The following is a 13,876-nucleotide window of genomic DNA, read 5'->3' as shown; positions in this document are numbered from 1 at the left end:
GAACTGGAATGGTTCAGCCTGGAAAAGGGAAGGTTTAGGGGTGACCTAATTGTGGCCTTCCAGTGCCTGAAGGGAGCTTATGAGAAAGATGGAGAGAGAGAGACTTTTTACAAGGACGAGGGGGAATGGCTTCAAACTGAGAGTAGGTTTACGCTAGATATTAGGAAGAAATTCTTTACTGTGAGGGGGGTGAGGTACTGAAACAGGTTTCCCAGAGAAGTCATGGATGCCCTATCCCTGGAAGTGTTTAAGGGTGGGATGGATCAGGCTCTCAGCAATATGGTCTTAGTGGAAAGTGTACCTTCCCCATAGGAGGGGAGTTGGAACTAGATGTTCTTTAAGGTCCCTTTCAACTCAAACCATTCTATGATGATTCTATGATACAGATGTGGAACACACAGGAAAACAGTTTATAGGAACAGTTGCCTGGGTGCAATTCAGAGACACACAACTGACAGATGACATAGTTTCCTCAGATGGGCTCAAACTGAAAACTGAAAGGGCTTCCTTATCACTACCTGGCTATCTTGTGCAACAGAGAGAGGATTGGGCATTTATCCCTTCTATAGATACTCAGTAAATATACTAAAAGCACACTCCTATTATTGTTGTTTTATTTGTAACATACCAGTGTTTCTCACTGAAAACCAGAATAAATCAATTATTTACAATATTTCAGATATTAAAATACAGTCATGTTCATTTCCAGATGAGGATGCCAGAACAATAGGCCATTGACATATATTAATGGCAAATTAGTATTCAAGTTCCTGTAGTAATTACATTTAGCATATTTTCATTTGGAAATGTTGTTTATGATCATAATACATAAGGATTTGTGCATGTAAAAAGACACAGACTAAAAATACTTTAAGTGCCAGATAGAGGGCAAAGAAAGATGTTTAGCTCTATTAAACCTCACAGTTATGTTTAACAATTAAAAATTGCATAGTCATTTGGTTTCATTTATTTAAAAACATTTTAATCAACATTGAAAATGTACTTAAAACAAGAATATAATTTAAAAAGCAAAAGGATTTATTTTGTAAACTTTTGAGTTAAATTTCTTTTTATCGCACATAGAGGAGTGTATTTATATAATAAATAGATGTCATTATGGGGGAAAAAAAAAAGATCTTTTTCCTATTTTATTATTTTTTAAGTGGATATTTTAAGTTAATATTCTCTTGTCTTCTGTATTAATTTCAGACAGATTTAAGAACGATAGGCAAGAAGTTCCTTCCCAGTGACATCAATGGTGGAAAGGTGGAAAAGGTAGACAATATTTTTACTTCACTTTTCTGTGTTCTGTGATTTCTGTGATGTCAGCCTTCTATGGCACATTAGTTAGCTTTTGTCCTTACTTCACATACAAAACCCCCGATGTTTGAGTATAATATAATGTAAATATATGAACATAAGCTTCATAAAAGAGGACTTTTTGTGTTTTATTTCACAACTTTGAAATGCTTAAATAAAAATCTGAGCAATCCTAGCAATTTCATTTGTTGCTGAAAAGTCATTGAACCTGTTTGGTCTTGACGTTGTTTTGGAAGTTTTTCTCCTCCATTATCCTGTGAGGGCAACAAAGCAGGTCAGGAATAAAGCACAGTAGCTGTGTGATCCATGTTAATGCTGTGTTACTTGCCTACTGACATTTGTGGCTGCAACTACACACTTTATGTAATTTTTCTATGACTGTGTATCCTACGGGTTATATGGATAAAAGATGTTAGATGGTGTAACACTTCATGTGCTAGAGAAGAGTATTATATTTGAAGCTTGGATGTGTTAGGTTTTAATACATATTGTGTGTTTAGATAAAAACGAAGTTTGTCCTCTTCCTTATACCCTTCCTGTTTTGCTCCTTACATGTGATTCAGAGAGTGGAAATAAATAAAGGAATTTTATTTTAAACCTAGCAGTAGTTCTCACTTCAATTCTTTATCCCTTACTTCAAATACTGACAGTCTGTATCACTGATGTGGAAGTTCTGGGGAAACATATTTCTTTACTGTTGAAATTCAGATAGTGGTAAGTTAAGGTGAGTTTCTTTCAAGAAAGCAAGACTGATTGATGAGAGAGGCTCTTAAGAGTTGTTTGGATTTGTTTATGCTGTTGTATAAGTGGGGTGGTCACTGCTGTAAGCACAGACTTCTACAAGAAAAAAAGCACAAACATTATTGCCATTTATGCTTAGCACACTTCAGAGAGAGTTCATTGAGGGATTATAGATTTTATCTAGGCAGCAGTCCATGCATGCACCATATTACTTAGTAAACTAACTTTATGGGAGGAGTTTGATGAATATAGATATTCATAGATCTTTAGAAAATTATTCTAAAAAACTGCAAACTTGCAAACCATTTCCTGGAGGGTGATAATCCTTCAGGTGTTGAAAAGAATGATTGCACAGAAAAAAATCTGTTTGAGAATTACTCCTATTTATGAGTTTTAGCTCAAGCTATTAGATAGTATACTGAATCCTTGCTTTCTTAACTGTAGTTTCCCTTTTTTTGATTAACACAAAGCAAATCTGACTCCTTAATCAGTGCTGCTATTTAGCTTGCAATGTCTGCAAATATATTATGTTACAGAGCTGTGTGTTTACGAAAAAAGAATATCTGCTTTATGGGAGAGGAAGGACTTCTTAATATAATCTCATAGTAGAAAGTAGTAATTTGTTGTTCAGAAATGTTTCAGTGAAAAATAGAAATTATGTGCAATTATTGTTTCTCTCAGCCAAGACTAATATCAGTATTATTTATCTTTATCTTGAGAGCCTATGATGTATTTCCATCTTGCATAGAAAATAACTTTATTTTGTAGTACTATTATAATAGGCAAATAGTTGCATAGAAGCTGGCAGGCTCCTAGTATGAAACATGGGTATTTGACCATTATAGATGGTTATCAACTTCAGTCATTAATACACAGATGTTTCATTCACTCATTAATATGTGTGTTTTGTATGGATTTAAAAAAAAAATCAATGTTACCAGCATTAGCCACAAGATGGCCACATTTGCATAGGATTTGGAGAATGAATCCTCCCATTTCTGTCTAGATTACTATATACCATATACATATGTTAAGTATTTTTAAAGGAATAAAAGTGCAAAGAAGACTACAAAGTTATAACATATAATTCAATAGCTGTTACATTTAAGGTATTACTGGTTTTCTTTTGAGAACTTAGTTTCATTACAATGGAAACATTAATTGCAGAAAAAGCATTCAGAAATGATTTCTGATCTCAGAGAGTTCCTTTCTGAGTACTGATGAATTGATGGTAAGCAGTTGAAAACATAAGGTGCCGGCAATTTAATTCCTGTATAAGGTTACTCTTATGCTTCCCAATTTCTGTTTCATTGTTTCCTACAGCCCTTTTTATTTAATTTATTTTTCAAAGTGATGATCAGATTTACTGTTCCAGTTAAAACTGATCTGCATTTAAAAAAGTCTCTTTCAGTGAGAGTCATTGCTACATCAGATCTTCTATTGCCATCATAGTAAAGCTACTGTGCTCCTATTCTCTTATTTATTCATTTCTCTTTACGTATACTTACCTACTGGTTATCTGCTCTCATTTTGTGTTCTTCTGGACTACCTATTCTGTTTCTTCAAGGTTAGAAATTGGTGAAATGTGCATATTTTTCTACTCTCTTTTAGGAGACAGAGGTCAGTTGAGCAGCAACTGACAATTTTTATTTTTCAGAGAAATCAAAATGACTCAGCTATAGCTGTAATGTGATAAAATAGTCTAGATGGTTGGTTTGGGCTTGGGCTTTTCAGGTGAGTTTATTTTTTTGGGGGGGTTGCTTTTTTATTATTATTTTTATTTTTTGTAACATAGACTGTGGTGTGTATAGTAGGGTATTCTGCATTTTTACGTAATCAAGAGACAAGTGATGTCCCTTCAGTTTGTTATGTTTTGATTGGACCAGTGTTCAAAGAAGCTGTGTTTCTAGTTGTTGCTACAAAGCAGTTGTACTTGAAATTTCCTCTTGATCCAAACAGATAGTCTTCTAAGCTGTTTTTTCCTTTCTTTAGAAGGCTTTGTCAGTGACACCCTGCAGTATAGCATGTGAAATCTTATCTGGACTCCTTACTGTGTTCAAAGTGACAGTATCTGTGCTTTTGTTTGTTTGCCTGTTCAACTGTTTTCATTCACTTTTATTTTATAATTGGTATCTCAGAGATGTGTGAAGCATCACAACTGTTTCTCTGAAAAAGCCATTTTTATCATGCTTAGAACATATAGTACATGAGTGATAGAAATTGAACATGACTGCCTGATCAAATTACACTTTTCTTTGCCTGGGGGCATCTGTTGGTGTGTCTAGATATTGCAGTGTGTTTGCTTAACAGTGCTAACAGTTTTGTCTTTTCTGTTTGACTTATCTAGCTGGAAGGGCCATGTGTCCTGCAAATACAGAAAATTCGCAATGTTGCTGCACCAAAGGATAATGAAGAATCTCAGGCTGCTCCCAGAATGTTACGTTTACAGATGACTGATGGGCACACAAGCTGCACAGCTATAGAATATAGTAGCATGTCAAAAATAAGGTGAAGAACTTTTTTTTCCATGTTTTGCTTTGATACTTAAATGTCCTTGAAATAATGGAAGTATCCTTAGAAATTTATTTTAAAAGTTGATTGACAAAAGATGCTTCTTTCTTGGATTTGTATAAAAAGGAGAAACTTAAATTCAACATGCAGAGGTATATATTAATGTAATTTACTTACTGTTTATGCACACAACATTTTGGGTATGTGTGTAAACTTCGGCCAAATTCCCAATTTTTAGTAGTAGCAGATCTTTTGCCTTACCTTTGTAGCAGGAATGCCACAGGTTTGACACAGCTAAGCCAATGCAACTAGTGGTGCTTAACCATGGGCAGGCCTTTAACTTGGATATTTCTTCAGTTGAAAGTGAAGGGTAAGAGAGCTGATTACTGCTGAACACGGGGATGTTTCATGTGTTCGGTTATGGAGATGCTAAAAATGATCTCTAGCATTTGGTCTGCAGAGTCGTGGTGTGCTCTGCACTCTTCTAGTTCAGGTAACTTTAGTTTAAAAAAACCTTCTTCCTCTGTCTTTCTCTGCTAGCTGCAACAGTTAGATAAAGATACATACTTAATTTTTGAATGTCATCTTTTAGTGTTAAATTGCTCCTTCTGAGCAGGAGCCAGGTTGCAGTTTAGAGTGATGTTGTCAGAACATTTAATGATATTTTAATTTTAGCTTGAGCCAGCAGAACTTGGAATATCATATTCCAATGTGAATATAAAGAGAGCAGTAAAGGAAGGCAAACAGACTCCTGTGTAAGTAGATTCTAGATCACAAAATGTTTAGAGATGAATTCCCAGTACAAGACATAATTTGAAAGCTTTTGATAAAATCTCAAAAATGTTAGAGAGCTCATCATTCTCTGAGTGATGTTGTGAGCTCTTCTTTTTATGTAACACTTAAATATTTGTGTTATATGTAATTGTTTCACGTTTGATATTAGACTATTAAATTGGAATAATATGCTGTTTCAGTACATAGTGTTACCTTAAATAAATGAAATTCACAATTTTCTTTTAAATTACAGGTTTTTCATGACTATGCTTTCCATTTTCCCTAACATAATTTTTTTTCTGTATTTCCTTTATGTCTATTTTTTTTATCTCATTTTCTTTGCTTTTATCAGAACAATCCAAAAATCTATTAACATTCCTACGATTAAATGCACTGGTACTGTAATTGGCTGACTCTGCTAAGAATGTTCCTCACCAGGTGGTGTGGGCCTGTGATTGCAACAGTAGCTGCAGCATATTTTAAAGAGATTATTGTCTCTCAGTTGAAAGGTTTTAGCTGTCTCAGTCCTGTATCTCTCAAGAAGAAGCAGTTTCCAGACTGCACTGCTTGTCCTGTCCTTCAATTACATGTTGGAAATACATGATTCTTTTATGCTTCTGCTGTTGCTTTTCCTAGGGTATATTCACATGATAAGAAGATAAGGTGGCTCCTTGTGGGAGCTGATCACAGAAAGTATTCATATGTTTTTAAATTATAGAATAATAAAGAGAAGAAGCACTACAAGATGTATGGTTTTTATATTTATACTAGTACAGTCCTAGCTCTTAGCAATGTGTTGAAAGGTTCCTTTCTAACCACTGTTTGTGTCTACTAAGTTAAATGTCTAAAAAAATTGAGATTAACAACTATCTGGAGATCACTCTTAACTGTAAATATGAGGAACTTACCTCAAAGTCAGTTGTCTAAGAATATAATCTGTTAGTCTAAACAAATCATATCCTTAGTTTGATATTGTAAAATTGGATTTTAACCAAACAGACAAATTGCCAATATTAATCTCTGTTAGAATCTAATTTGTGGTATGGCATTTTTGTATAATGGGTGGGAAGTGTTCCAATAAAGCTATTGGAAAGTACTGTGCTTTTTTGATGCTAATTTTTTATTATGGCATATGAAAATGTTGGAATTACAATAAGAGGAGGGTTTTATATGTTTCTTAGTGGCAGAGTATTAATAAATGCATTTGAATTATTTGGCTTTGTTTCTACCTCTAGCCTGAACACTCCACCTGGAACAAAAATTAAGCTATCAGGAATTGTTGAAGTGAGAAATGGATTCTTGCTGTTGGATGACAGTAACACAGCAGTTCTTGGAGGTGAAGTGGAGCATCTTATAGAAAAGTGGGAATTACAAAGGGTGAGGTAACACCACTGGAAATGCTTGTCTCACAAGTTGCATATTACATTTAAAGACATCAAGCTTAATGTGTTGAATGGGAAGTTTCATATGATAAGCTTTTAGAACTGTACTGTCCCAATAGTTTTAGGGCTGCAGCCAGATATATGAAAGTAGGTCTTATGTATAATGTTGCAAATTAAGAAATTACAAATGATCCTTGCATGGGAACTGATTCCTTTCTGTATTCTTCAGGGATTGAAAACATTGATCAAACATACTAAATTTATTTTGGTAAATGGTCATGGGTGGTTGCTTTCCTAAATAGTGTGTTTGGTACCAAAATATTACGGAGTTATGCCTTGTACAATTACTGTCTTCAGACTGTGTCTTTTTGAAACAAAAATAATAGAATAAATGCACAGAAAGCATTGAAGTTGGTAACCTCTGGTAGGAGCCCTGTATTGCAGATTTCATCAGTACTTTCAATAAATTGTTGTTATAAAGTCAAATTAGAGGTTTAAAATTCTTTTAACGAGGCATAAATATCTGTAAGCCCCTTTACTCCGGTTTCCATCCCAGTAGAACAAAAGTGGTGACAGGAATATTTTTTCATACATTTTCTCACAAATGGGCAGAAGTTCCTAGGGCAGGAAGTTGTGACCCTACTACCGTTAGTCCCAAATACTTGCCAGATCAACTATCACTACTACAACCATGCACATCTCTGTATTCTTGCATCCACATCTCTGAAACAGAGTAGCTGTATCTGTATGAAATTCTTCTTTTATTGTTGCTCCTGCTAAATTTGGCTTAGCAATTTTTTGTTAGAACTAGCCTTCTTTGGTGTTTAGTTGCACTTTATAGATTTCAGCAAATTGTCCAAAATTTATTTGAATGTTACAGTTACATATTCTAGTAGATTCTGTTTGGCATTCTTTTTGTGCTTTTATAGCTGAAAATAAGGGATATCTTAAAACACAGAAGCATTCGTGGTTTTAAATGAAGCTTTCAGAATAAAAAAGGTTCTGAGGCCAACAGCAGAAACATCCCATTTTATTATTTTTATTATTACTTAGTATTAAATCTTGTGAGTTCTCTGTTCAGTTAAAAAACACTGAGTTTTATTATAGATGGGGCAGAAGAGAGAATGTAGAGCTGACACATTCTAAGAGTGCCTTGTAAATCATAAGTCAAGAATAGCATTGGTTTGATTTCTTGGTGATATTTTGGACAGTCTGTTTTCATATTTCTTCTACCTGGACATCAACAAATTAAGTTTTGATGTATAATTATTAATTTGTTTTTGAAATCAATATCAAGAAATAACTTGGAACAGACCCAATTTACGAAAATAAAGAAAGCAAAGCATTTAATAACCAAAAGCAGGCTGCTGACTAGAACTTTTGGACTTGTTAGCGAGTTCTGTTGGCTGTATGTGGTATGTTTTAACAGAGGGTAGCTGTCACTGACTTGCTCTGGTCAGATACAGAAAGTTGACTATTGCCTGCTGCTATCCCATCAGCTCTCTGGTTCTCAAACTTTTGGAGTTTGCCAGGGTGTCATTTTCTTTTTCATTGACCAGCTCACAGCACATGAATGTGGCCATGTCAGAAAAGCTGTGGGTGACAAGAAATCAATTTGGACAGGTGAACCGTGACCACTGGAAATTGTAGTTCCAGTTCTGTATCCAGACTGACAGCTAGACAGATAATGCTCAAACAAGTCTGTAGAAGCCAGATGCTACATGATAGCAGTTTCCCCATGAACTTGATGCTTCTATCCTGTTCAGAAAGATTTACAGAAGTGAACAGTTGACAAATAACATGGTTGCTAAAATGTCTGAGAGGTGATAAGGACATTGGCACTCCTTGTCTAATCATGCCACAGAAACTTAAATAAAATTTTGAACTGTGTTTGTGTAAAAAGACATAAAACTTTTATTTGTGTGGCTATTTCAAATAGTTTTAAAGCTAGGGGTTTTTTAATTTTTGAAGGCAGATTTTTATTTTCTCTCCACTAGAAAGTCTGAGGTGTTTATTTGGCTTCTTGTGTAAGTGATAAAATAGGGGGGTTTTATACTTAGTGTAAAGTTAATGTTATTAAGCCAAATAACATTATGAAACTTTAGAATAAAATTTGTTTATCCAGTCTTAAGTTATTGCCCGTACACATACTTGTCAGCTTCCAGTTGTTCAGTTGTATTACTGTTCTGTTCCATTCAGAACAGTGTTTGAAATTGCTTTGAGGAAGAATCAAGTTTTAGTAATAAAAGACTCACACTACAATGTGGCATATGTGGAATGAATGCAGCATTATCACACTGCATGAGGAATAAATGTGCTCTTCCTTGTAGCATTCAATTTTATCATAAGGTAAATTCTTGCCTAGAAATTTTAGGTCAAGTGTCCCTTTTTAAGCAACAGTAAATAAATAAGGAAGGAGTACATGAGACTGTTAGAGTGAGATTTTTTTTTCTGGATTATTTCAAAATATAAGGTAAAGAGTCATAGACATTTTTAGGAAAAAAGACAATTGCAAATAATTATTGCTTTGTGATGTTCCTCATGATCTGATGGTGACTGGTGTTCCAAAGATAAAAGATCACTGTCTGTGAGATATTGCTGATACCCTTCTTATGAAGGAAGAGTATTTTGTATTGCTGTTAAACAAAACACTGGACAATATGTAAGTGAAGTCTGAAGCAAATCTGCTGAGATGATTGGTGAGACTGATTGGTAGGCTCTTATATTTTTAAAACTTAGAATTGCAGATAATCTAAAAGTGAAGCTCTCTTGTTGTATACTTAATGATCTTTCTATTTTGGTGAAGGTGAGGCTAAATATTGAGATTACCTCATGGGAAAAGGGAGTAGTTTTATGTGTACTTCAAATTACGCATAGAAAGAAGGGTGAGAGTACAAAAGTACATACTATCTAGCAGCCTCATATTGTAAACCTTAGTTTCTTAAGAGATTCTCTAGGAAATATGCTTTTAATGCCATGATGCAAATAGAGCAAAAACAGTAAAAGAAGCATACTAAATGTATTTATAACAAAGTGTATTCTAAATGATAGTTACTGCTGGGCTATGAGGAAATTTAATTGTAAGTTAAAAAAGATTGTTCGTCTTGCCTGTTTGCTTTTTATTTGGTGCAATGTGAAACCTGGTTTCTGAAGCAGTTGCTCTCACTTCTCAGCAGAGTGCTTCTTGAGAAGAAGGTGTCAGGACTCCTATTTACCATTAGATCATTAGAATTCTTTCATTATGGATAATATTTTTATGCAATAAATTGTTATGGTTCAAAATTCATGTAGCTAAGTAAATAAGTAGCTTAGTAAATAAGCAATCAGTTTTTAAGGGCATTTTTTTCCATTTGCCCAATTGTACTTTGAGCAGTAGATTGGAACAATCTTTTTCTTCTATGTGGTTTCTTGGTTCTCATCTGGGAAAGAAAGAAAAAGGTGTAAATTTAAAATTCAGCATGTACTTCCTGAGGAATTAATCCAGTACTTGAGTTCTTGGCTAGAGTATATTTATTTTTTTTTTATTATAATTTGATTCAGTGTGGTAGTTCATTGCAAAATTGCCTGCATTTCTCTAGGTACAAGCAAACAAGCAAATAAATACCAGACAAAAAGAAGCACCAGAATAAATGCAGAGTTTATTGGACCTGGAGTGCCTGCTCTGGTTGAAGTGAAGTGGCTTGGCCGTGAAATCACTGTTGTACTGTGCTGCTTCAGTTAATAGATACAGCGAGGTGTGAGCATGCTGCAGTTATCAGCCCTTGGTTAGCTCATAATTCTAAAGCAGCACTTTAGGTGAACTAATTGAAACTAAATCAGAAAAATTTTACGATTTCTGCACTTGTAAGTGCTTTTTTTGAATAATTTATAGAATACTTTATCAGTGTTTTTTGCTCCAAGGGATGAGGAAAAGGATTATTCTTTTTTTCAACCTTGAAAGAAATTAATAACTGTAAATTATTTAGAAAACAGTCTTTGGCTCCTGAATAAAAGTAGTTAACTTGAAAGGAGTGGACCAAAAGTTTTAATTTGGGTATGTATGAGCTAAATTATTCTATTACTTCATTTAAATTCTCAGATAATGTAGTGGCTTTAAACTTATTCGTGTTTATACTCCATTTCTCACATGATGGACTTAAATCAATTTTACATCAAGGTAATAAATATATAGGTAAATGTCATATATAGCCCTAAGTAATTAAAGCTGTCTCTGACAACAGGGAGTAGGAAATGATACATGTTGTCATGCATGACTGTTCATTGGGGGAAAAGAATAGTAAGAAATGAAGATGATAAATGAGATGCGCAATAGAAAATGTAATTTTGGTGCATTTTAACAGCATTAAGGACCTATCCCATTTTTTTCCTGGTAACACAGCATTTTGTTCCAGTAGTGGCAAAAAGGAGATTGTTTTTAGTTAGAGATCACAGTCTGAGCACTTAAACAGCCTTGGTATCCAGAATTGCTGTATTATATCAGGGGATACAATTCTGACATACCTTTCTGTGTTTGCTTATGCATGGGATGGTGAATTTCACAGAATGGTTGAGGATGGAGGTCATCTGGCTCAGTCAAGGCCACATAGAGCCAATTGCTCAGGACAGTGTGCTAGCAGCTTTTGAGTATCTCCAAGGATAGGGACTCCACAACCTCCCTGTCTCAGTCACCCTCACAAAAAAGTGTTTTGTGATGGAGGCAATCTCCTGTGTTTCAGTTTCTGCCCATTGTCTTTGTCATCTTACTGGGCACCGCTGTGAAAAGCCTGTCTCCATCGTGTAGATTGCTAAGATCCCCCTGAACCTTCCCTTCTCTGGGCTGAATTGGTCCAATCCCTTTTAAAACATGCTGTGTGCCTTTACAATCTCTACTGTCAGCAAGTTCATTGCACTCTGTATAAAGAAACATCTGCTACCTATTTTTGTGCTGCTTTGTTCTATATGTGTAGATTTTGGTATACTAACTGAATTTTCTACATTTGCTCTATGTATTGCCATAGTGATTATGCGAAATTCCAGTTTTCTTTATTTCTCTGCTTCTCCTCCAACCTTCTCCTTAAGTGATCCAAGATTTAAAAATATTTTTTTTCCTGCTAAAATGTGCATCTTGCAGGTTACATATGCTTTCTGAGATAGTGACATTTATCATATAATCTGGGTTCTGTTTGCAATTTATTAATTATCAGTTTTCTTTTACAGAGTTTGGCAAAACACAATAGGAGTAACATTGGAACAGAAGGTGGTCCTCCTCCTTTTGTACCTTTTGGGCAGGTATAGTGTACTTCTCTTTGTCACTTCATTAAAGTACCTATATTATGATATCTAGGTACCTTGTTCCAGTTAGGTAAAGGCTATCAAAACATCTTAGATCTTGATAACTTGGACATAAAAAATGTGCTGGTTTAAAACAAAACAAAACTGCATTAATCCTCTCTCTTTGTTGTGACAGTTTCCAGTAATATTTTTCCTCTCAATTTCAAACTGAACTTTATTTAGTGTGTGGAGCCTTTTCTGCTGGTCAGATAGTGTAGGCACTAATGCAGTCCCTTCTGAAATGCCAAATAATTTGGCAAGGATCATCAAATTTCCAAGAATCATTGTGATTACATCACAATGTCTTAGCTACATTGTGAACAAAGCTTAAAATGTAAAATTTTGGTTTTTATTTTTTGGCCTTCCTAGTGGACCAGAGTCGTGTGCTTCCAGCAAAGGCAGATCTAGATGTCCTAGGCATATGTTTTTGTGATCATATTCTTTTTCTGAGGGTCTGCTACTCTAATGGAATAATACTTTGGTCTTTTTCAAATAACAGTATGCTGAAGAATTAATTAAAAATTTCTTTTGCATTTTCAGAAATGTTCATCTCATATGCAAGTGGATAGCAGAGACCTTGATCGCAGAAAGACTCTGCAAATGACAAATACTGTAAAAACTGTTGCGGACAATGATGAATTTGAAAAGCAGAGAACAGCTGCTATTGCAGAAGTAGCAAAGAGCAAAGAGGTTAGAATACATCTGTTGCAGCATTTTACTTACAGTGATTGATCTTTTCTTGTTATTTTAAGTATTTCTCTCTTAAATGACAAATGCTTTCTGATATTTGCCTGCTTATAATTCTGCTCCTGTATCTTTAAAAAGATGAATCAGAATGAAGAGTCCTTTTGGATTGATTGCTATGTTCTTATTTTAATAACGCTAATAAATGTATCATAATGTTTTATGGTAGATATGATTTTGATACCACTACTAAAAAATGAGGGGTTTACAATTTAGCTAATAAGATTTAATTAATAAATGCAGGTTATCAATTTTCCTGTGCTTTCTTTAATTCTCAAAACCCCCATGATTCCCTGAACTTAGTCTGAAAGAGTAGCTAGGAGATTTAGTTCTAATGTATCAGGTTTTTATGTTCTCCTTTGGTCTTCCTTTTAGTTTATTTCTCAAATTTGCTTAGTAAGTCATAAAAGCTAGAATTATATACCCTTTTTACAGCCTCATTTGGACTCAGGGAGAAAAAATCCCTAACTAATAAATTTATCCTTTTTTGTGTGTGTGTAAATTAGTGCTCTAATTGTTGACCCAGAGCATAATCAAGCAAAAATACCACTGCAACAAAAGTACTGCACTTTTTTCTGCTAGATAAATATTGTGCCTTATTTTCTTAAGTTCTGTTTGCTGAAAAGTTATTTTTGTGCTTATCTAAAGACCAAGACATTTGGAGGAGGTGGTGGTAGTAGCAGAAGCAATCTCAGTGTGAGTGCTGGAGGGAATCGAAACAGGGAACTGTTCCAGAAAGAGAAAATAGCAAAACCTGAAGGGAAGAATGAAGGTGTCTACCGAGAACTGGTAAGGTGGAAAACTTGAATGGAATCTTGAATGTGTAATATTAAAAAACAAAAACCCAAATATAATGAGAAAAAAATTAAAATACCTCAAGGAATAATGACTTTACTTTCAATTAACTTTGAGGTCTGTTTAACATACTTATGTATTAGGAATACTTTTGTACTTTACCGAGATAGTTATGAGTTTCACTGTGATTCTTGGGTAAAATATTAAATCAAGTAAAATTTAAATATGTATCTTAGAGGTTAGATTCCATTAGGCTTGGGGCTTTTTGGTTTTTTGGAGGGTTTTGATATGGCTATTTT

General features: G+C 34.4%; 1 protein-coding gene across 2 annotated transcripts in view; it reads left to right on the top strand.

Moving 5' to 3' along the window:
• Nucleotides 1-13,876, top strand: part of TDRD3 (tudor domain containing 3) — a 93,377-nt gene that overhangs the window by 45,129 nt on the left and 34,372 nt on the right. Inside the window, exons 3-8 of one of the 2 annotated variants that reach the window (XM_085058756.1) lie at nucleotides 1,210-1,275; nucleotides 4,409-4,569; nucleotides 6,582-6,723; nucleotides 11,925-11,996; nucleotides 12,579-12,728; nucleotides 13,431-13,571. In XM_085058756.1, coding sequence (XP_084914882.1) covers nucleotides 1,210-1,275; nucleotides 4,409-4,569; nucleotides 6,582-6,723; nucleotides 11,925-11,996; nucleotides 12,579-12,728; nucleotides 13,431-13,571 — 732 coding nt within the window. The remainder of the gene's footprint in view (nucleotides 1-1,209; nucleotides 1,276-4,408; nucleotides 4,570-6,581; nucleotides 6,724-11,924; nucleotides 11,997-12,578; nucleotides 12,729-13,430; nucleotides 13,572-13,876) is intronic. The other variant, XM_085058764.1, reaches the window with a different exon arrangement.

Source organism: Lichenostomus cassidix, chromosome 1, assembly GCF_008360975.1.
Source record: "Lichenostomus cassidix isolate B80296 chromosome 1, HeHo_3.0, whole genome shotgun sequence".
NCBI classification, from domain to species: Eukaryota; Metazoa; Chordata; class Aves; order Passeriformes; family Meliphagidae; genus Lichenostomus; species Lichenostomus cassidix.
This window is presented reverse-complemented; position numbering and strand designations above follow the sequence as displayed.